Below are 23,031 nucleotides of genomic sequence, written 5' to 3' on the forward strand. Positions count from 1 at the left end.
TTATTTACGCCCGCGCAAAGAGAAGCCCTACCCGTACTGGCTGTACAAACTCGATCCCAGACGCTGCCCCAGCGGAAGCACGCAATAGCCGGCGCGCAAGCTCCTCCAGCCCTACCGACCGCCCAGCTGCCCCCACTGCAGAAGCTCACGATGACCGGCGCTCCAGCTCCTCCAACCCAACCGGCCGCCCAGCCGCCTGCAATCTGCACACCGCCGCACGTAAGCGCTTCCCCCTCGTCATCCCCCATAGCTGCTCCTACTGCCACCGTAAACAACGGGGGGGTTCCCGTCTCCGAATCTTTCTTAAATTCCCTTCGGGAACAATGCCTTATAGAACGCTCTGATCAAACCCTGCCTCCTGGTGTAATCGAACAAGGAGGCTTTTGGTACAAAGACTCGAAATTATATGTGCCCAAAACGCTCCGAAAAGACGTCTTACACTTGGCTCATGGAGTAAAAACAGCTGGACACTTTGGATTCCTAAAGACCCTTCACCTGTTGCGCAGACAATTTTGGTGGGGGGGAATGCGTTCTGACATTGACTCTTTTATTCGCAGCTGTCCTGTTTGCGCCACAGTCAAACGATCTCAAGGCAAGCCCCCAGGACTGCTGCAACCACTTGAAATACCCAGCAAACCCTGGGAGGTGATTGCTATGGATTTTATGACGGATCTCCCTCTCAGCGGGGGAAAGACTGTGTTATGGGTTATCACTGACTTATTTTCTAAGCAAATACATTTGGTTCCATGTGCGGGGGTCCCCTCCGCTCAGAAGTTGGCCCGCCTCTTCGTATCACATGTCTTTAGACTACATTCGTTTCCGCGCAAGATAATCTGCGACCGCGGAAGTAGTTTTGTTGCTAAGTTTTGGAAAGCTTTTCTCAAATTGGTGGGGGTTGAGCAGGGATTGTCTAGCGCATACCATCCCCAAACGGATGGTCAAACCGAACGTGTCAATGCTGTACTTGAATGTTACTTACGCTGTTATGTCAATTACCATCAAGATGACTGGGTAGAGCTGTTGCCTTTTGCAGAATATGCCTACAATAATGCTGTACATCAGTCCACAGGTTTCAGCCCGTTTTATGCGGTGTATGGACAGGACTTCGGTCCTATCACCCCAATAGAAGGAGGGGAGGGGGAAGGGGATGCCGACATTGCCTCTTGGGCACATACCCTCCGTACAACATGGCCCTGGCTGGTTAGCAACCTAGACCGAGCCAAGCGTAAATACAAGGCGCAGGCTGACAAGCATCGTTCCCCCGGTGAGGAGCCGCAAGTGGGTAACTTAGTATACCTTTCCACCAAAACCTGCGCTCCACCCGTCCGTGCCATAAGCTCAATGCTAAATACATTGGCCCATTTCCCATCATCCGCGTCATAAACCCTGCCACGGTGGAACTGTCACTCCCCAAAACTCTGAGGCATGTGCACCCCGTTTTCCATATCAGCCTTCTGAAGCCCCATGTTGCTTCCCCGCAATGGCACCCGGAGCCGCCTCCTGAACAACCCATAATGGTGGGGGGGGGGGAAGAACATTTCGAAGTCTCCAAAATCCTGGATTCCCGCGTACACCATGGGGCATTGCAATACCTAGTCCGCTGGAAACACTTCCCCCTGCCTATGACGAATGGGTTCGCGCACGAGATGTCTCCGCCCCCAAACTTGTCAACGCATTTCACAATGCCAACCCAGACAGACCAGCCCCCTTGCCGGAAGGGAGGGGGCCTTAAGGGGAGCAGGATGTCAGGCTGTTATCTCAGTTCAGTTGTTTTCTTTCGTTTCTCTGCTGAACCGTCCAGACCTCAAAGACGGCTTCACATACCAAAGCCTGGGAACGCCACTCCTGGGAAATAACGCTCTGTTTATGCTTTGTAATCTCCCGCCATTTCTCTGCCTTATATTTCTGAATACTGAGCAAGACAGCTCATAGCTGTCATCTTATCCTTAATGCACTGTAATGCCTATTTGACCAGTAAAGCCATCTGCTTGGATTCTGACTGTCTCTGTGGTGATTTCTGGTTCAATGGGTCAAGAGCTGACACAAAGCCTATAACAGAGTGTTTCAGGATGTCCCCAAAGGCGTTGAGCAAGATAGTACTCTGTGCCATTAGAACTCAGGAATAGATTCCAGGTCCTTTGGGGGTGGCAGAGCTGGAAACACTGCCAGCAGAAGAATCGCAAGCACAAGGAAGACAGAGGGAGGAGAATAGGGAGACATGAAGAAATGGCACCGGAAGGGAAAGAAAGGTGTTGGTTATTGGGGGACTCCCTGTTGAGGGGTATAGAATGTCATGTGTCCAGGCTTGACCCCATGGTCCAAGAAGTCTGTTGCTTGCCAGGGGCGAAAATTAAAGATATTGTAGAGCAGATACCAAAACTGGCCAGACCTCAAGTTCATTACCCATTTGTGATGGTCCATGTGGGAACCAACGACACAGCCATGAACACAATAGAAAACATTAAGGCTGACTATGAAGCTCTTGGCAGGAAGCAGAAGGGAACGGGGGCACAAATGGTGTTCTCTTCAGTCCTTCCTGTCAGAGGAAGGGGAATATGACAGGAACATAGGATAGCGAAGGTGAAGCACTGGCTGCGTTGGTGGTACAGGCAGAAGCGATTTGGATTCTGGGACCATGGGCTGGGTTTTCTGGACGACAACCTACTCACATGTGATGGAATTCACCTTTGAAAGTCAGGGAGGAACGTTTTGGGAAGAAACCTGGGGAGATTCATCAAGAGGGCTTTAAACCAATACCGCAAGGGAAAGGAGATGATCAACATAGGGATTTAAATGAGGGAGAGCAAACAGCAGAGGCCCACCTGGGAAGGATGGGTCTAAAGGAGACAAAGGTGCAGGGCTTCAGGTGTCTATGTACCAATGGCCAAAGCTTTGGCAATAGGATGGAAGAGCTTGAGCTTCTAATGCAGTCAGAAAGATATGATTTAGTAGGGATTACAGAAACTTTGTGGGATGATTCCCATGACTGGAATGTAGTACTGGATGGATACAAGTTGTTCTAGAAGAACTGACAAAGGTCAAAGAGGTGGTGGAGTGGCGATGTATGCGAGGAGAGGGATTGCTTGCCAAGAAATACTAGGGTGAGGAGGTGGATGCTGCCCTCCTTGAGCAGCTTGACAGGGTATCCAAACAACAAGAGCTGATAGTAGGAATGATTTCAACTTCCCTGGTGTGTGCTGGGAGACCAACTCTGCAAAGCGACCACAGTCATGCAAGTTCCTCACCTGCCTGGCGGACAATTTCCTTCATTAAATGGTTGGAGATAGCTACAAGGGGCTCAGCCATACGTGGCTTAATATTGATCCACAGGCAAGAGATGGTAGATGAGGTGAAGGTGGTGGGGACCTTAGGGAGAAGTGATCATGTCCTCCTAAAATTCGTTTTGTTGTGGGAGACCAAGGAAGTTCATAGCCACACACACCTGTTCTATTTTGGTAGGGCAGATTTTTAATAAACTCAGAGGCCTACATGGGCAAGACTGCTAGAAGGGAAAGGAGCAAGGGAAGGGTGGGCTCTCTTAAAATAAGAGCTCTTGCAAGCTCAAGCCTTCACTATTCCAACAAGAAAGAAACATGGTAGGGGATCAAAGAAGCCAGTGTGAATGAACAGAGAACTCCAAGATGAGCTAATGGAGAAAAGAGGAAATGTTCAGGAAATGGAGGAAAGGACGTACCTCTAAAGAAGTGTATCTGCGGGTTGCTAGGCACCGTAGGTCAGCCATCAGAGAGGCCAATGCTCAAAGTGAGTGGAGGCTGGCCAGGGAGGCGTGCTACAACAAGAAAACTTTCTTTAGATATGTGAGGAGGAAACGCAACGGAAAGGCAACTATAGGCACACACTTGGGTGAAAATGGAGAAATGAGGACAGAAAGAAAGCAGAAAGGCCCAATGCCTATTTTGCCTCAGTTTTTCCCTGAAAAAGAGAACAGGCTCATCTAGAGATAACAGTAGGTAAGACAAAACGACAGGGCTGCTGGTTGACGTGAACAAAGAGGTAGTTGAGAAGGACCCGACTGCATTGGATGAGGACAAATCTCCTGGGCCGGACAGTATGCACCCGAGAGTGCTCAAAGAACTTTCTAGAGAGCTTGCACAGGCTCTGTCCATCATCTTCCAGACCTCTTGGAGGACAGGAGACATGCCACAAGACTGGAGGAGGGCAAATGTTATCCCTATTTTCAAAAAAGGAAAGAGGGATGACCCAGGAAACTACAGGCCAGTTAGTTTGACCTCTATCCCAGGGAAGTTACTGCACAAGATATTAAAGAGATCAATCTACAAGCATCAGAAGGACAACTTGGAGATTCAGGGAAGTCAGCACGGATTTGTCCCCAACAGGTCCTGCCAGACCAACCTCATTTATATGATTGAGAGACGAGTTTACTGGATTGAGAAATTGTGGTAAATGCTGTTTACCTGGATTTCAGTAACGTTCTATCAGTCTAACTGGTAAACTAGAGGACTGTGGACTAGACTCTAGGATAGTGAGGGAATTGGGAATGTTTAGTCTGGAGAAGAGGAGGTTGAGGGGAAACATGAATGCTCTCTTTAAATATTTGAAAGGCTGCCACTTAAGAGGAGGACAAGTAGCTGTTCCTGTTGGCAGCAGAGGATAGAATTATGCATTTAAATTGAGGGTGGAAAGGTACCAGCTGAATATTAGGGGGGGAAATTTAAATCAGTTACCTAGGGAGGTGGTGAGCTCCCCATCACTGGCAGTCTTTAAGCAGAGGCTGGACAAGCATGTCACGGATGCTCTAGACCAGGGATGGGAAACATCAGGCCCGCGAGGACATTTTCGGTGGCTCCCGGGAGCTCCAGGGCCTTGCCATTGAAACGCTGCCCAGCCACAGCGTTCCAGAAGCCGCAGAGTGCAAGAACTCTGAGGCGCCCTTTAACCCTCCACTCACCACCTCTCAGCTGTTGGGCAGCAAGAGTGGGGGGGAACAGGAAGCTATCCACGTGCGTGTGGTTGGGCGAGGCAGGAAGCCTTCAGCCCTGCTGGGCTGTGTGCGCATGTGTGGGGGGAGGCGGTGTGTTGGTGCTCTTTCCTGCCACTCCCCTCGAAGGCCTTTGCCAGTGGCAGAAGCACCGAGCCCAGCCCGCCGGACAATAGCGGCGGCAGCCTGGAGCTGGACTTTTGGGAACCGCCTGAGGGGGACGAGGAGGAGGAAGGCGGCAAGGAGGAGCTGCTGGAGCCTGGAGGAGGAGGCCTGGCCTCGTTGCTGCTGGCCTCCCCACCGCCGCTGCTGCTCCCTGGGCTGGGCTCGGTGCTGCTGGCGGAGGCCTTCGAGGGGGGAGGCAGGGAAGAGCGCAAACACACCACCTTTATATGGGTATGAATCTTTCGATGTACAGTAAGGTGGCTATTGTGAGAGAAGCACTTACCACATTCTAAGTATTTATATGGCTTCTCCCCAGTGTGAGTCTTTTGATGAATAGTTAGATAGTCATTCCGAGAGAAGCATTTTCCACACTCCAAGCATTTAGACGACTTCTTGCCTGTGTGAATCTTTTGATGTCTAGTTAGGACGCCATATTCAGAGAAGCACTTTCCACACTCCAAGCATTTATATGGCTTCTCCCCAGTGTGAGTCTTTTGATGAGTAGTCAGATTTCCATTACGAGAGAAGCATTTTCCACACTCCAAGCATTTATACGGCTTCTCTCCTGTGTGAATCTTTTGATGTCTAGTTAGGACGCCATTATCATAGAAGCACTTTCCACACTCCAAGCATTTAAACGGCTTCTCTCCTGTATGAATCTTTCGATGTCTAGTTAGGGCGCCATTATCATAGAAGCACTTTCCACACTCCAAGCATTTATATGGCTTCTCCCCAGTGTGAGTCTTTTGATGAGTAGTTAGACTGTCATTCCGAGAGAAGAATTTTCCACACTCCAAGCATTTATACGGCTTCTCTCCTGTGTGAATCTTTCGATGTCTAGTTAGGGCGCCATTATCAGAGAAGCACTCACCACACTCCAAGCATTTATATGGCTTCTTCCCTGTGTGAGTCTTTCGATGAGTAGTTAGACTGCCATTGCGAGAGAAGCACTTTCCACACTCCAAGCATTTATATGGCTTCTCCCCTGTGTGAATATTTTGATGTATGGTTAGGGTGCCATTCTGAGAGAAGCACTTTCCACACTCCAAGCATTTATATGGCTTCTCCCCTGAGTGTATCCTTTCATGAGTTTTTAGCGCACTACTGGAGCTGAAGCTCCTTCCACATTCCAAACATTTATATGTCTTCCAGTATGTTGTAATGGGAAGACATGTTTTAACACCGAAATTGCAGGTCAACCCATTCTTCTCCATCGAACCCTTATGCCTTCTCTTTCTTTTCCGTGTTTCATTTTGGGCAGAGACCTCTGGCTTATTTGTGCTCTGGCAGCCAACCAATTCCCTCTTCTTCTCTTTTACTTTCCATTTCCTTCTGCAGTCCTTCTTGGGTACTGTTTGATCCCCAGATTTCACTTTCACCTGCTGATCTTTATCTTTTTCCAAAACTCTCCTTCCTAATTCCTTTTCACTCAGCATCTCCCTCACATCTGCAACTGCATAAGAGAGATAGAAATTAATTAAGAATGAACCCACCTCAAATAACAGTAATCAGGTAAAGTCAGTAGTGAATGGCATTTCCTATAATGGAAGCCACAGTCCTGGACAAATGTCAGCAAACTTTAACCACACACTAGGATGACTTGGAAAAAGAGAAAAAGATGACCAAAGGAAGGGGCAGAAAGCTACTATTGAGACCACATTAAGGTTAGTAGTTTTTCTGGTGCTTATTCAGGAAATATACAGAAAGAGAACAGGGAAAGAAATGTTTTTTTAAAAAAAGAAATCATGACAAAAGGAATGAAAGATGGAAAGATGGCCTGAGAATTGTCCGGCTGTCCTCGGCCAGGGCTTTCTCGGACTTGGCCCAGGACTGATGGGACTCCCTCTCAGAGGAGACCAGGGCCTTACGGGACCTTTTGCAGTTCTGCAGGGCCTGTAAAACTGAGATGCTCTGCCAGGCCTATGTTTGAGGGCTGAAATGGTTTAGACGAAGCTGGCCTCCCACTTCCCCCTACGTTCTTCCTACCATCTAAATGGGAGAGCCTGACCGCCTTTTCAGGTTGGCCAAAGTCCTATTATTGAAGCAGAGAACCACTGATATTATATTTAAATCTGGAACTATTGTTTTTAAATTAATTATGTATTGAATTTGTTTTATTATGTTTTAATGATATCAATGATGTTAGTCGCCCTGAGCCTGGCTTTGGCAAGGATAGAGGGCAAGATACAAATCTAAATATAAATAAACAAATCTAGAGATTGAAGACATGGACAGACAAGGTAGCTCTTTCTACAAACCTGGGAAATGATCTAGGCTTGCAGAAAATTCTGACGAAAAGAAACATTGGGGCGTAGAACACCCAAAATAATAGAAGTAGTGCCTGTAACATAAGACACACATGCCTTCAGTGGCCATTGCAGGGCCATCACACAGTACTGTCAGCCTTCAAGCCTTGGTTTCTGTCAGAGGCCCAGGCAGGCAACAGTGCCCAGCCAGCACCACACAACTGGGCCCAGCCTAGCAGCTGAGCAGGCACATTACTAGGCCAGTTTTCTCCCAGGTAGAAGGAAAGCTGAAGAAGGGGGCTGAATAAAGGTAGGTTGGCTGGTAGGTGGGAAAGAGAGACGAATGAAAGGAATGATGAGGAAATGGGGATTGCCATGAGGAAGGAAACAGATAATAGTGTTGGACAGGGGATATGGTGGGACATCAGTTGCCCCCAGAAACTGTGCCAACTATTCAAGGAACTGGACCATCCTAGATCAAGGAATCCCCTGACTCCCCCCTCCATCCCGGTGCCAAGTGCTTTTAGCATTCAAAGCTATGGTTGGTGGTGAAAAGTGCCACAGCAAAGAGAGGATGGGAAATATCTCCCCTCTACAAAACAGCTGCAAAAAGGCTTATGCGGTCTTATGGTCTATCCACAGAGGCACAACATGTAAATTGAAAGATGTCATAGTCTTGCTGTATTCCAAATAGGTCAGGCTGCACCCAGACTACTGTGTGCATTTCTGGAGGCCTCACTGCAAAAGGGATGTGGACAGAATGGAGTGGGTGAAGAGCAGAGCGACAAGGAGGATCAGGGCCCTAGAGACCGAGACTGACAAGGATAGGCTGAGGAACTTGGGAATGTTCAGTCAGGAAGAGATTGAGTGGGGACACAATTGCTTTCTTGATGTCTTTGAAAGTCTGTCCCATACCCAATGATGGGTATCAATGAGGGACGGAAAGGCTAAATACTAATTTTATTTTATAATAAGAGTAGTGCAGCATTTCTCATTGGAATGGGCTGGGGGGATGATGAGCTCCCCCTTGCGGGCAGTCTAAAAGCAACAGTCAGATTAACACTTGTCTCGGATGATCTAGATTGATCCTGCATTGAGCACAGTTGGAGTAGATGGCATGTATGGCCCTTTCCAACTCTAGGATTCTAACCTAACCAGATATTGTACCTCTCTCCACATCAGAGCCCTCTTCATCAACACATTTCTCTTTACCACAAGGAAATAATTAATGCTTTCATTTTCAGGCATTGTCATTTCCATACCCGTGGGAGCTCTGTTATTTTGTCTGTGATGAATTGAAGTGTGTTCTGAAATTTAACAGGGTCAAGGAAAGATGCCGTCCCCTCCCTTCTCTTCCATGTTCATAATAAAAAGAAAAAGATCTTTACCCAAAGAGGCCACCGTCTCATAACTTTCCTTCATCACTTCCCAGTAGAGTTTCCTTTGGCCTGGATCCAGCAGAACCCATTGCTCCGCAGTGAAGAAGACTGCTACTTCCTCAAAGGACACTGGAGATCTCTGAAAGAGGAAAATATGTCACTGTTGGTTATCGACTCCTGTCCTCCAGTATTCAAGAAAGAAGAAAGGATGCGACTTCAGGTGGGGGAGCTGGGCTGAGTGCCACGTTTCCCAGACTCTCTTTGGGAAAATCCAAGCAGCGATGAACTTGGGGGGGCTAAATAGCACCCCAACCTGGTCCTAATAAGTGGACTAGGGGAGCAGGAATTCCCTGCAGCCACCAAAGCGGTGTGTTCTCCTGAACTCCCCGAGGGAGCTTTTTAAAAGTCCCTTGGAGGTTTAGATGCCGGTCCAGCAGGCAAGAAGGGAAGAAATAGCCAGAACGCTGCTTCAGCATAAGGCTCTACCCTCCCCCATCTAATATCCATCAAGAAAACATCACTAAGCTTAAAACCTCACCTTCTGAAGCCCAAGTGAGTTACCAGCAATCTTTCGTTCTTAATTAGATTAAATAACTAAAGGGGGGGGGGGTAAATGAACATCTCTCCCGAACCCCTGAATCCCACTTAAGCTTATCGGATAAGTTTGGAATTTAAGAACCATCAGATAAAGCGGCAGGAGCCTTATCAAACGGATCAGATTAAAGACAAACAAATGAGCTGTATTGACTGGCATGGGACTTACCAATCAGACACAGCATTAGTGGAAGGGGAGGGAACTCTTCCTCCAACAATTTTTTCCGGCTTAGAGAAGTCTTCCAACCATGTTGGAGTCCTCTTAGAATCAGAAGACATCTACTTTCATTCTCTACTGCTCGGCTTAAGGAACAACAAAGGGAGAAGGCTGCAGGACTGTAAAACGTCTTGCTCGCGTTACATTGAAAATGCTCCGGTAAGCAATAACCATAGAGACGAGACGATAGACGGTACGCACCAAAGTAACTTCCTGCATACTTCCTGTTTCTGCCGACCTAGAGCGTCCTAAAAATTTTGTTGGTATAGCAAACTTTTAAAGACTATTTTCAAGTGGAAAAAATAACCTTTTTGCGGCGAAAAAATTTGTTTACTGATCAGTAAAGTATTTTCTACAAGACCTATATATTGGCTTCCTGCCGAAAGACTATCATTTAAACAGCTAAAGTAAATGTCTGGAGGACGTCCTCCCTCTGGTTCTCTTCACAGTCCTGCATATTTAAAATCAAAAGAAACATCACAGGATTCTAACATGGAGAAGAAAGTGCAAGAAATGTTAACCAAACAGTCAGAGGTGACAACTAAACAGTTTGAACAGATGTCAACACAGATAGCACAACTTACTGCAATGATGACTACCCTTAGCCAGTCATCACAAGCTATTAACCAGAAACTAGATGCTGATACAGAAGATATCAAGGATGTAAAGACTCAAATGTGGACAATGAAAACAGATATGCAGGCAATGGATTCTTCAGTCAAAAAGGTAATGGAGGAACAAAAAGACGTAAAGAAGAAAATAGAAAGACAAGAAAGACAAATTGAAGTAATTCATACTACTCAAGACACTACTAAAGACCAACTTGCAATGATGGATATGAAGGTCAGAGAATCTAACCTTCATTTGCGCAATTTACCTGAAGATTTGGGGGATAATAAAGAGGCCTTAATTACTGCATTAGCTGACCTATTTCAAATTCAAGAACAAATCCTGGAACAGGCTATAAATAGGATTTACAGGATACCTTTACGGGCAAGACTGAAAAAATCAAAACCAAGAGATGTCATGATAATCTTCTATGACATAAGGATTAAAGAGACGATGATGCAAATTCATTATGATAACCGTGTTCATGTAGGAGAGACACCTCTATTAATTCTCAAGGATAACCCTCGCCATCTGATGTCTCAAAGAAGTAAATACAAAGACTTTGTACAGGTATTGAAAAATAATGGAATAAGGTATTGCTGGATGATGCCACAAGGCCTGGCTTTTACCTACAAAGAGGTCAAAACAACAGTTACATCACTGGCTGATGTTGGGAAGTTTACGAGGAGATACAAAAGAGTTAGTAGGTCTCACTCAAGAACAAGAACGAGGAAAAGAAGATGAAGAGAAGGAGGAACTAAAAGGCGCAACTGGATGTTCTAAATCATAAACTAAAAATTTACTTTTTTTCTTCTATTAATCATCTCATTGACATGGCTAAAGTGATTTCATGGAATGTAAACGGACTGAATGAAAAAATCAAATGGGCCAGGATTTTTAAATACCTGCAGAATCAAAAATACTCATTGATTTGTCTACAAGAAACTCATATTTCATCAAAGAACAGGAAATATTTAGAAAGACAAATGCTTGGACAAGCATTTGTCTCATCAGCCAAGACAAAAACAAAAGGAGTAGTCCTTTATGCTCATCCAAATTTAAGTTCAGAACTGATATATAAAGATGAGGAAGGCAAAGTTGTGGTTATTAAAATAAAAATAATGGGACAAAAAACAATTGTTGTTGGAATATATGCACCCAATGAAGGGAAGGCAAAATTCTATACCCAACTGAATGAAGTAATTTCCCACTACACAGGTGATCAGATTTTGTTAAAGGGAGATTTTAATGGAATTGTTCTGCCTACTTTGGATAAGAAAACAAAAGCTAAGAATGATAAAGATGGATGTTTACCAAAAACTTTTTTTTCTATGACAAAGGAACTAGAACTGCAAGACATCTGGAGGACAATGAATACTACAGGCAAAGAATTTACTTTTTACTCAGCAAGACAAGATTCTCACTCCAGAATAGATATGATATGGGCTAGTAAATCAATTTTCACACAATTACGTAAAATTCAAATCATTCCAAGAACTTTTTCAGATCATAATCCAGTTGTATTTGAATGGAAAAAAATAAAGATTTGATTACAAATAACTATTTTTTTATCTTTAAGAAAGATATAAATTGGGCAAACAATTTTTTTTTCCTTTTTGGGACGTATTTCGACAGTTCAAATGAATATTCTACCGAGGATACTCTTTTTATTTCAAAATGTACCTATTATTTCCCATGTAAAATATTTTGAAGTATGGAAAAAAGACTTACTAAATTACATCTGGCAAGGGAAAAAATCGAGAAACGCTTATAAACATCTTGTGGACTCTAAAGATAGAGGAGGTTTTGCACTCCCAAATTTCCAACTGTATGCTGAGGAGGCTGCTTTGGTATGGTTGAAGGACTGGATTAACTTATCAAATGCACGATTACTTGATTTAGAAGGTTTCAATAATATAAGTGGATGGCATGGCTATTTATGGTATGATAAAATTAAGATTCAAACATCATTTGGTAATCATAGAATCAAATCCTCTTTAATGAGAATATGGATGAAACATAAACATATCTTGGAGCCAAAGACACCAATGTAGATATCATCACAAGAAATGTTGACATTACGCCCACTTAGACCGGAACAATTTGTTATATATCAAGACCTATTGAAATGGGATGGTAATAAATGTTATTTAAAAGACTACCAGGAGGTGAAAGATGTTTTAACCTGGTTTCAATACCACCAAATCAATTCAGTTTTTATACAAGATTTGAAAACAGGCTTTTCTAAAGACAAATCACTTTTCCACAAATCATTATTGGATAACAATACCCAATTAATTTCCAGGATGCATAAATTGTTATTGGAAATTTATTGTAAACAAGAAAGAATTAAACCAACCATGATTAATTGGGCACAAACTTTGGGTCATGATATTCTTTTGGACAAATGGGAAAGACTGTGGACTCGAGATTTAAAAGGTATCTACGCACAATCAATGAGAGAAAATATTTATAAAATGATGTATAAGTGGTACCTGACACCCAAGAAGATGGCGAAGATGTACAAAACGATGTCTCCAAAATGTTGGAAATGTAATACAGAAGTTGGTTCATTTTATCATATGTGGTGGACATGTGACAAAGCTAAAAAATTTGGGATATGATTTATATTGAGATAAGACTGATTATTCACAAAAATACACCGGTACCAAAACACCTGAGATGATGTTACTAAGTATGATTCCGAGTAATATTTTGACTCAAAGAACATTTTTTATTTATGCCACTACGGCTGCAAGACTGCTTTATGCAGCTAAATGGAAATCGACGGACACTCCAGAGAAAAAAGACTGGATATTAAAAATGCTGGAACTGGTGGAGATGGCAAAATTAACTGCCATGATAAACCAAAAAGACAATGAACAATTTTTGGGAGAATGGGAGGATTGGAGGAATTACTGTGAACAAGAATTACATTTTGGGAAAATGGAAAGTTACTCTTTAATTTGATCCGTAATGTACTATTTTTGTAATTGGTTAGAAAACAGAATAGATATTTTACGGAAGAGTTAATGGTAAATCAGATATTTAGAATTATATAAGGATCAAAACTACAAACGATAGAACATAATATTTTATTTTGAGGCAGACGGAGGTGGGGAAGTCAACACATATACTAATAAATTTATATTTAGAACAACTAATGGAGATTTTTTATGTTTAAGATTTATACTTTCAATGGTTGTTAAAATGTTGTTGAATTTATGTTTTAAAAATCAATAAAAATTTATCAAAAAAAGAAAGAAGGATCCCATTGGACACAGTGTGAAGCAGGCAAGCAGTATTTTCAATATATTTTTAACTTAAAATGATGTTTTTTATGTAACATTTGCTAATTAAAATCTAGTTTCCACATCAGTTAGCTGGGAAATAGAAAAAAACTTTTGCAATAACATCATGGCCAACCGGCAGCGAACGTTTGGGCTGAACGCCAATAACCTTCGAAAAAAGTACATAACACTGGATCTTTTTCAAGGATGCTTTTAATGGCTTTAAAGTCCACTCTCTCAACGCCTCTGTAACGGTCTGTGACATAAATATGGTATTTTGTGAACATGTGCAGAATTAATTCCATGTAATTCCATATAGAGCTTGAATACATCATGCAAATTGAGCCATTGCAGAGGTTTGTGTAATGAATGAAACCTTGAAACCTTTAATGGCATAAGTAATATTACAATTGTTACAGAAAGTACATAAAATATGCAGTCATTAAGAAAAAACATAGGCCAGAAAGTTCCAAAAATAGAAATTACAAACGTTGGGCTTTTTGAACTTTCATCACATCCACTAGAAAGTTGGCAACATCTACAGTAACCTCCGGATTGGAATCATTTAATAAAAATTGACGTTTTGCTTGGGTAGATAGGAGATATTTTGAAAGAAGCCAATTTTTTAACCATTTCCCACGGGGTGTTTCATATAGAGGGCAGACCAACAGAATATGATCAATTGAGTCCAGGGAATGGGTATCACAGGGACAAGTCCTTTCCTGGATTGGTATTTGTTGATACCTTCCATATAACATCCTTGAAGGAAAGGCATTAACCCTAGCGAGAGAGAAGGCTCTGCGAAGGGGTGGGATGTCCAGAGTGTGAAAATAATGGGGAATATTGTTGGTTAAATTCTTGAGACCCAACATTGCAGGGGAACAGACCAAGGGTTGAGTGGGGAGTAACGTCTGACGCTCCATATCCAAGAAACGCTGTTTAACAATTTTAAAAATATGGGCCTCAGTAGTTAAAGCCAGGTCTTCCACAGAGATTCCAGATGATCTTATTTTAGACAGAATTAGACAATCCCAGGAGGTATTATGAAGTTCTTTTAGCAGCAGGGACATCAGAGAACCACGCTCTGTTCTAAAAAACAGTTTAAGCCAATAACGAATGGTTAGCAGCCATGCCTTGGTTTCACACAAGCTTTGACCAAGTTCAGAGGTAATAGCATAATAAGAGACACAGCGAGGGAGACCAAGCATTTTTCTAAAAAAGTTAGCTTGAATGGATTCTAAGTCCCGATTGAACGCATTGGCCCAGATAGGTACACCGTACAGAATCTGGGGTAAGATTTTTGAGTTGAATACCTTAACTGCAGCGGGGACATACTGGTTACCCTTATAAAGAAAGAAGGACATCAGTTGGTTTGAAGAGAGTCTCCCTAGTTTGGTAATCCTGGATCTATGAACTGCCCATTTAAGGTTATAATTAAAAGTAATGCCAAGATATTTAAAACTCTTCACCTGTTGGATTTTGGCCTGACCTATACGCCAGCTGGTGGGCGACCATTTTTTTGAAAAAACCATGATATTAGTCTTAGAGTAATTAATTTTAAGAAGATTTAGATGACAGTATTCCTTAAACGCACTTAAGTAGCGTTTGAGTCCAATTTTAGAATAGGATAAAATAGTGGTGTCATCGGCATATAAAAGAATAGGAACAGCTTTGCCTCCCAATTTAGGAGGATGTCCATTAATAGGCTCTAAAGAACAAGCCAGGTCTGTCAGAAACAGATTAAAAAGAAGGGGAGCAAGTATACAGCCTTGCTTCACACCCTTATTAAATTGGATCTTATCAGTAAGGCCACCGTTTGAAGAATATTTTACTTGGCATGTTGTGGATGAGTGGAGTTTTTTTTAAAGGAATAAAAGACGAGGGTCAATTCCCATACTAGACAGCTTAGACCAGAGTTTATCTCTGATAATGGAGTCGAAGGCAGATTTGAGGTCAATAAAAGCGACAAAGAGTTTCTTGCCACCCATTTTCATATACTTTTCTGCAATTGTGGCAAGAACCAGGCAGTGGTCCAAGGTTGATTTGTTTTTGGAGAAGCCGATTTGTTCTGGGCCTATTATTGCATTTTCCTTTATCCAGCTAAGGAGACGCTGTTCTAGATGTTTCGCGTACAGTTTGCCCAAGACTGGAAGAAGACTGATGGGACGGAAGTTATCAGGAAGAGTTGGATCACCCTTTTTAAAAATAGGAATTATTATTGAATTTAGCCAGGAGTTTGGCAAGATGTCATACAGGTCAACAGATGTGAATAGTTTAGCAAGGAGCGGAGCCCACCAATCAGTAGATGCCTTAAACAATTCGGCCGGGAGACCATCAGGACCTGGGGCTTTGCCTGGCTTCAGATTACCTATTAATTCAAGAATTTCCTCGACATCTACAGCTGGCCATCTAGGGTAAGTTAAGGGCATAGATTCATCAGAATTAAACACATGGTTAGTGTGAGAATTGAAAAACTTGGAAAAATGTTCTACCCAAACTTGGGGAGGGATACTGACATCAGGAAGAGAGTTGCAGGAAGCTGGGGTTGCAATGGCCTTCCAAAAGGTTTTACTATTTCTAGACTTAAGAGACGAAAGCAAATGTGACAATCTATGTTGAAAGAAGAATTTCTTCTTTTTAGTAACTAGGTTTAAGTACAACTTTTTGTATGTAAAGCAATCATCGTAGCTGACACAGGGATCCTTCATACTAGCTTTCCTAAACAGGGTTCTTAGAGATCTTTTATGTGCTAGGCATTCCTTGTCAAACCAAGATGCAGACTTGATAGAATTAGTCTGAAGTGGTTCGGCCAATGAAAAGCAGTGCTTTTCAATCTGGGAGAAGGCTGATAATATCTCCGTATGCGAGTCAGAGTTAAAGATTGATGATTTCAGGGCCAGCAATTCTTTAGAATGGAGAAGAATGGAAGAGGAAATTCTCATAGAGTCAGACCATTTAATTCTTTTCAAATTCTTAATGGCCTGCAATGCAGATAGAGATTCTTGTGGGGAAGAATTTTCAGATGGGCATCGCCAGGAGAATAAAACCGGGAGGTGATCACTTTCAGTACGGAAGTCTATGTAGACATCGTTGATTAAAGGTAGATATCTAGAGGAACAAATTCCATAGTCAACCACACTCCTCCCTAGCCCCGTACTAAATGTAAAATACTGAGAAGCTGGAAATCGGCAGAGACCATTTAAGGTAATCAAATCAAGTTCAATACAAAATTCGATTAATTTGCAGCCCGCTTTGTTAAAACAAGAATCATGAGAATGGCGAGGCAAGCCCAGCTGCAGAGGTGAAGGCTCTATATCATCTAGATCTATAGAAATTGCCCATTTCCGAGTATCGTGGCCTATCCTAGCATTAAGATCTCCTAAAAGGAAAGTCGGGATCGTTGGAAAATCTTGAGAGATTTTCGAGACGAAATTGGTAAGAAGTGACCAGTTTGAATCTAGTGAATTGTCATTATCGGTAGAGGGAAGATAAATATTGATTAAAATAAAGCGAGGCGCAATATCAGAAATTAAAACAGCTTGAGCAATACATTTACAGGAGCCCAGTGACACAACCCTAGGGAAAACATTTTGTTTAATTAGAATGGCTAGGCCGGCTTTACCCCGACCCTTTGGGTTGTCTTTATGTGCTGGTAAAGGAAAAGAATGATATCCGTTAACAGTAAAATTTTCTGTCATCCAGGTTTGTGTAATGTATAATGAAAGTCTGTGTAATGTTGACAGGCTGAATAGAATACTCTCAAGGTCAGCTCTATCAAGAGCTAACTAATAATGTCACTCTAGTCCTTGTCCTTGAAGGGGCAGAGCAGAGCACCTTTCCTTATCTATCAATAAGATTGACTAAAATCACCTTTCTGACTCAGCTGCCAGATGTCAGAATCTCAAAAGCAGAACACTTTTGTCCTTCTCAAGGTCTCAAGATATCTTAATGTACTAAGAGTGCATTAATAGCTGAAACTGTGCTTATTATAGCTTAAAGGCATTAAAGTTCTCTCAAAGATATGAGTAATATGCTTGCTTGCCTTCTGTAATCTGGACAAGGCTGTCAGATGTTCACAAAGTGACAAATGTAAACAATAATTGTGTTTTATGAGTTATATAGTTAAACATTGTGCTACAGATTTCTAAGTAGTCTCATTTAATGCGTATTGTCCTAACGAAGAGGATGGTATACAAATTATGTATATAACGTGATCATGTAACTCAAAATTAAGTGTTTATACTTTAAGCTAAGTGGACTGAAAGGAAAGGAAGTCCAAATATGCACATAATGAACTGAGCAGCTGCCACTAAGCCATTACTGCACTGCTCCTGATATCAGACAAAAGGAATAAAAGGTAACCCTCTTGATGGATAAGAAAGAGGATCTCTCTTCACTCTTAATGAGTTTAGAAATGGTATAAAGACAGCCACAGTACAGCCAGTACTTGAGAGTGTTATTGCTGGCAGACTGCAGCTGTCTGAAGTAACATTTCTCCATCTCAGAAGCCTGAGATGTAAAACACTGAGACTCTGATCCTTGCGTAGACAGCAGTTCTCAGAGGTATCTTGAAGTATCAAGATCTGGATATTTCAACATATCTTACTTACAGTCTTCTTGTGAGACTGCTCTATTCCTAGAAGAGGATAGAGAGAATTCCTATTCTTTGAATGGGAACCTAAGTGCAGTGATCTTTCCATATATTGGAACACTGAGAGTCCATTGGATTTATGGATTCTTACAAACTAAACCTATTTGGCTTACCAATGCTAAAGAGCATCCTGAACACAGGGCCAATAGCTAGACCTCTGAGATAGTGTCAGAAGGTCCTCTACTTAACAGAGGGACTTCTGAACCTCCTCAGAGCAAGAGACCAGAGATGTTCCTGAAGGGAAAGGAGACTCTCTGTACTCTGTGAGATATGCACAATGCTGATACATTGTACAGCACATACACAGATTGGCACAGCCAAAGAGACTTTAAACAGCTTTAAGCTAACACATAGTATTTATATATTCAGCATTGGTGTCTAAAACTAGAAACATGCATAGCATGTACACAGACAACGCCTGATCTTAATGATGATCAGTTAAGAATATTAATAGAAGTCTTTAAAGGATTCAAGACTTAGAAAATACAGATACTCTGGGATAACTTCATATGTTCTCATAAGAGCTTAGATTCTTAGAGGACTACAGATGACACAGCAAGGTATAGTGTGTCTTCTGTACTGAAATATTATGATGTTTTGAATGATTTAAGTTAGGATGCTTCTAACCAAATCTTTCTCCAAAGAATTAACCATATTTTGACAGGATTTCTGTAACCTTATATTCTGAATGAAAGTGCATTGCATTAAGGATACTTTATGAATATATTCTGACTAAGATACTCCTTTATGGAGGCATAGAGAGTGTGAATTATTACTTGCTACATTTTGTTACATAAACATGTTTAAGACTAATGATGTCTAGCCTTATATGATATTTTAAGGCTTTGCAACCAAAAAGCATATATTATATAATGTAAATAAATGTGTTTTTATTATACTTCTACTCTTGTCCAGTATTATAAATTTATTGGCGTGTTCAAGAGATGTTCTAGGAACCATAACAAGTTTCTAGGAACCGTTGATTCCGGTCTAGTGGTGTCTCGCTGAATAAGATAACATATCCCTTCTCAGGAAGGGGTCCTTTCTAAGAGTGTAGGCACTTAACGGCCCGAACTGCGACACCTCCTCTTTCTCTTCCATTTCCACAGACTTCCTCCCCCCCCCTCCGTTCATGCTGTTGATGAAATCCTCAACTCACCTTTCCTGCAGAGGTGCGAGAGCCAAATTCTCCCTCAGGCCGGGGGAAACGAGAAAGAAGAGAGGCCCGGCGGAACTGCCCATTCCATGCACTTCCTTCTCCGCCTTCTGGAAAAACCACCCCATGGACACCTAGGAAAGGCAGGGTTGACTTCTCTGGTGATCGCAAGGTCCTCTGGGAAATGTCGTTCCCTGCAACTAGACCCAAACAGAATACAAAACCTGAAGTATTGGAAAATAAACGTTTCCTTGTTTATTTGTCACTGTGTGGGGCAGCTTCACATATATATCAATATATAAATCTTTGCTGTTTTCTGAAACCATCTGCTTGGGTGATTTCTGTCCCCTTCAGGCTTAATACAAAACTTACCTCACAGCAGTGACTTTGGGACCCCACAGGGAGGAAAGGCAGTATGACATTTGTTATATATTTCATTTTGCCATTAGTCTGTCTGGAAATAATGATCTCTGAGGCTGTTCCTTTGTACAATATTGCCGCAAACCTTTCGTCAGAAAGCAGAGATAGGACTGTAAACACCGTGCTGGAAAATTCCTGGAGATTTGGTGCAGCTTCCTACCCTCAGAACATCTTGGCACTGAAGGGAAGGCTTATACCACAAGAACAAAACTGAAAGCCACACATTTTCCAGCTGATTCTCCCCAAGGGGTGGTGCCTCAGGAGGGTCGCAGGCCTTTCCCAGCCTTGCAACCAAAGACCCTCCGAGTTAAACCCTTTTTCAAAAGACATGGATGGCTTTCCAGACTTTCCAGATGCAGAACAGGAGCTCTGCCTTTGGGGGAGGAGCCTTCCTCTGGCCTGTGTGTGTGAAGTGCCCTCAAGTCGCAGGCGACTTATGGCGACCCCTTTTTGGGGTTTTCATGGCAAGAGACTAACAGAGGTGGTTAAGACCTTCTTCTATCAGCCTCAGTCACTCAAACAAAGGACTGTGGAAGAGCCACTCTGCATCAAAATGGAAATGACAGAGAAGAAAATAAGAGCTGTAGGTATTTGTTAGCTGCAGTGTTACTGGAGATTGTCCATCTCTCCCAATCAGAGCCCTCTTGATCAACAGATTGCTCTTTACAGCATGAAATGTTGAATGCTTTCTTTTTCAGATGCTGCAAGATTCCCCGTTGTGGGACCTCCACCCTTTCCTCTGTGGCAAATGCAACTATGTCCACAAATTCAAGAGGGCCAACGGAAGCTGCCACTCCCACCCTTCTCTTCTGCGTTCACAATAAAAAGGAAAAGATCCTTACCCAGAGAGGCCACGGTCTCATAATTTTCCTCCATAACTTCCCAGAAGACTTTTCTTTGGCCTAGATCCAGCAGAGCCCATTCCTCCTCCGTGAAGAACACGGCTACTTCCTCAAGAGACAGCAGGGATCTCTGAAAGAGGACAAGATGGCCCATTTGATCATCTATTCCTGTCCCCAAGCATTCAAGAAACAAAGAAGAATCCCTTTGACCAGTCAACCGATTAAAACAATTATGTACATCAAACCGACAGCAATGAAAATTGTATACGTTGGTTTTTCCCAACCTCTGACAAGTAGAATATACTGAGTTTCCAAGAAATACAAATTCAGAAAAATGCACAGAAGTGGGCTTCTTTTGGCCAAGTCCAATGAAATGCGGGGGGGGGGACGACGACCAATTTGACTGTACACCAGGTTCAACAACAGAACTACCTTTCATGTGTAACTGCAAGCACACACAAATCGTAATTTTGTAGGTTTCTGCTTTAAGCATCTTTTTCTGCAGAAGCTTTCTGTGCTACTCTTAAGTTTGCATCCATCTTAGCAAATGTTAATTGGCCTAATTTAGGCCATCCTGTCTTTGGTTCTCTTCCCCCCGTCCCAACAAACCCAGGCCCTGTGAACGTCAGGGCTTGGCGGGTGAGAGATGCAGGGTAAAGAACACCCAGCACTCTGCTGCCTAAGAGGAGGCTGAAGTTGGTTCCTTATTCCCAGTTCGTTCCCTATTCCCACTTCTTTATTCAGATTTCCTAGTTCCTGAATGATTTTGAGGACAATTCACAAGCTCTGCACCCAAAATATGGATTGGACCAGCACATATCATATACTCCCACATTCAGGGAACTGAGCTCTTCGAGATGGCGCATGCTGGGTCCTGGTCCAAAGTCCGGTTCTTGTGCCAGCGGCTCCCAAGTGGGGTGACCCAGGACAGATGCACATACAGACACTGCACCCCAAAATAATCTTTGGACCACCCCAAATGACACATCCCCACACTCCAGACTGTCCCCTCCAAGAAGACATACAGAAGTGCCTAGTGCAAATACCGGTTCTGGCACCACTGCCTTCTTTTTCGGTCGCCCCCCCCTCCAGAAACCTGTATTGCAAGGATGTTTTGAATAGGGAACTACTGTCCCCTGCAAGAGGACATATGGTGGTGCTTGGTCCACACACTGGTTCTGGTATCACCTATTTCTATTTGTGGTGGCCCCTGAAAATCCTGTATTGTGAAGAAATGTTTGGGACATTTGTGAGCCTTCTGCACCCTAAAATTAAGTTTTGAGCACCACATCTCATGCATTCAGGGTACTATGGAGGGCAGGTTTTGCAATTTAAATTGGGTTGCAAACCAAATGGGAAAAATGGATTTCTAGATGTTGGTATGTAACCAGGCCAATTATTTCATTTGTCTATGTAATGTTTTTTCTTGAGATTGGGGGGGGGGGCTATGGGACAAGGCCAAGTAATCCCCATTTCCCAAACTTGAAATTAGGGTGTGTGTGTAGGTCTGATTAAGAGTTAAAAGGTAGAAAGTGACTTTAAAAACGAAGGATGTTTTCTTTCAACTTTGTTATGTAACTGTGATAAGGATATTATCTGATGACTGAAATCATTCTGATATACTCAAAGCACCCTTTCAATGTCCATTTCAGAATCACTATAAAAAGCTGCGGAGGCAAACATCAATTGGGCTCTTGTTTATTTGCCAATGGACCACCATGGATGCTGCTTATTACTCTTGCAGTCAAAGCTCCATACAGAAATACAGATTAATTTGACCCACGGAACTTCCCAGCTGAGATCTCAGTACTTAGCATTACGTATGTCGCGAGCTCAATTTTCAACTTTAAACACATTATTATGCTTTATTGTAATTGAATATCTATGAAGTAAAAATCCTGATGCCTTCTTTAAATTGTAAGGTAGTCCCCTGTACAAGCACCAGGTCATTACTAACCCATGGGGTGATGTCAAATCCCAACATTTACTAGGCAGACTTTGTAAATGGGGTGGTATTCCATAGCCTTCAGCAGTCATGCACACTTTACCACCAGCAAACTGGGTACTCATTTTACCCACCTCAGAAGGGTGTACGGCTGAGTCAACCTTGAGTCGGCTACCTGGACCAGACTTCTGTCAGGATCAAACTCAGGTAATGAGCAGAGCTTGGACTGCAGTACTGCAGCTTACCACTCTGTGCCACAGGGCTCCTGATGTGCTTTCTACTTGCTCATAAAGTCAACAGGAAAAAAAAATAAGAATGCATTCCTCCCTTCTCCCCACCCCAAGAGTGCAACACATGAACAACTCCATATAATAAACAGTTGTCTTCTCTCCAGATACAAAGTTGTTGGAATAACTTATAACACAGGACAACATTTTGTTTGCTTCCATAAATTTGGAATGAAGGGCCACTGGCATCTATATGATGGACTGCAGGAACTACAGAGCTCAGGACATGGCAACATAGAGGCTACAGAAGCTGGTTCAGCAATATTCTCA

General features: G+C 42.7%; 1 protein-coding gene across 1 annotated transcript in view; it reads right to left on the reverse strand.

The window, feature by feature from the left end:
- LOC130488068 (zinc finger protein 345-like) overlaps positions 1-23,031 on the reverse strand; it is a 45,552-nt gene that overhangs the window by 20,391 nt on the left and 2,130 nt on the right. The window contains exons 2-3 of the mRNA XM_056861688.1: positions 8,760-8,889; positions 5,523-6,578 (exon numbers count right to left, since the gene is read on the reverse strand). Coding sequence (XP_056717666.1) covers positions 5,523-6,578; positions 8,760-8,889 — 1,186 coding nt within the window. The remainder of the gene's footprint in view (positions 1-5,522; positions 6,579-8,759; positions 8,890-23,031) is intronic.

The sequence above is a fragment of the Euleptes europaea genome, chromosome 1 (assembly GCF_029931775.1).
Source record: "Euleptes europaea isolate rEulEur1 chromosome 1, rEulEur1.hap1, whole genome shotgun sequence".
Lineage (NCBI taxonomy): Eukaryota > Metazoa > Chordata > Lepidosauria > Squamata > Sphaerodactylidae > Euleptes > Euleptes europaea.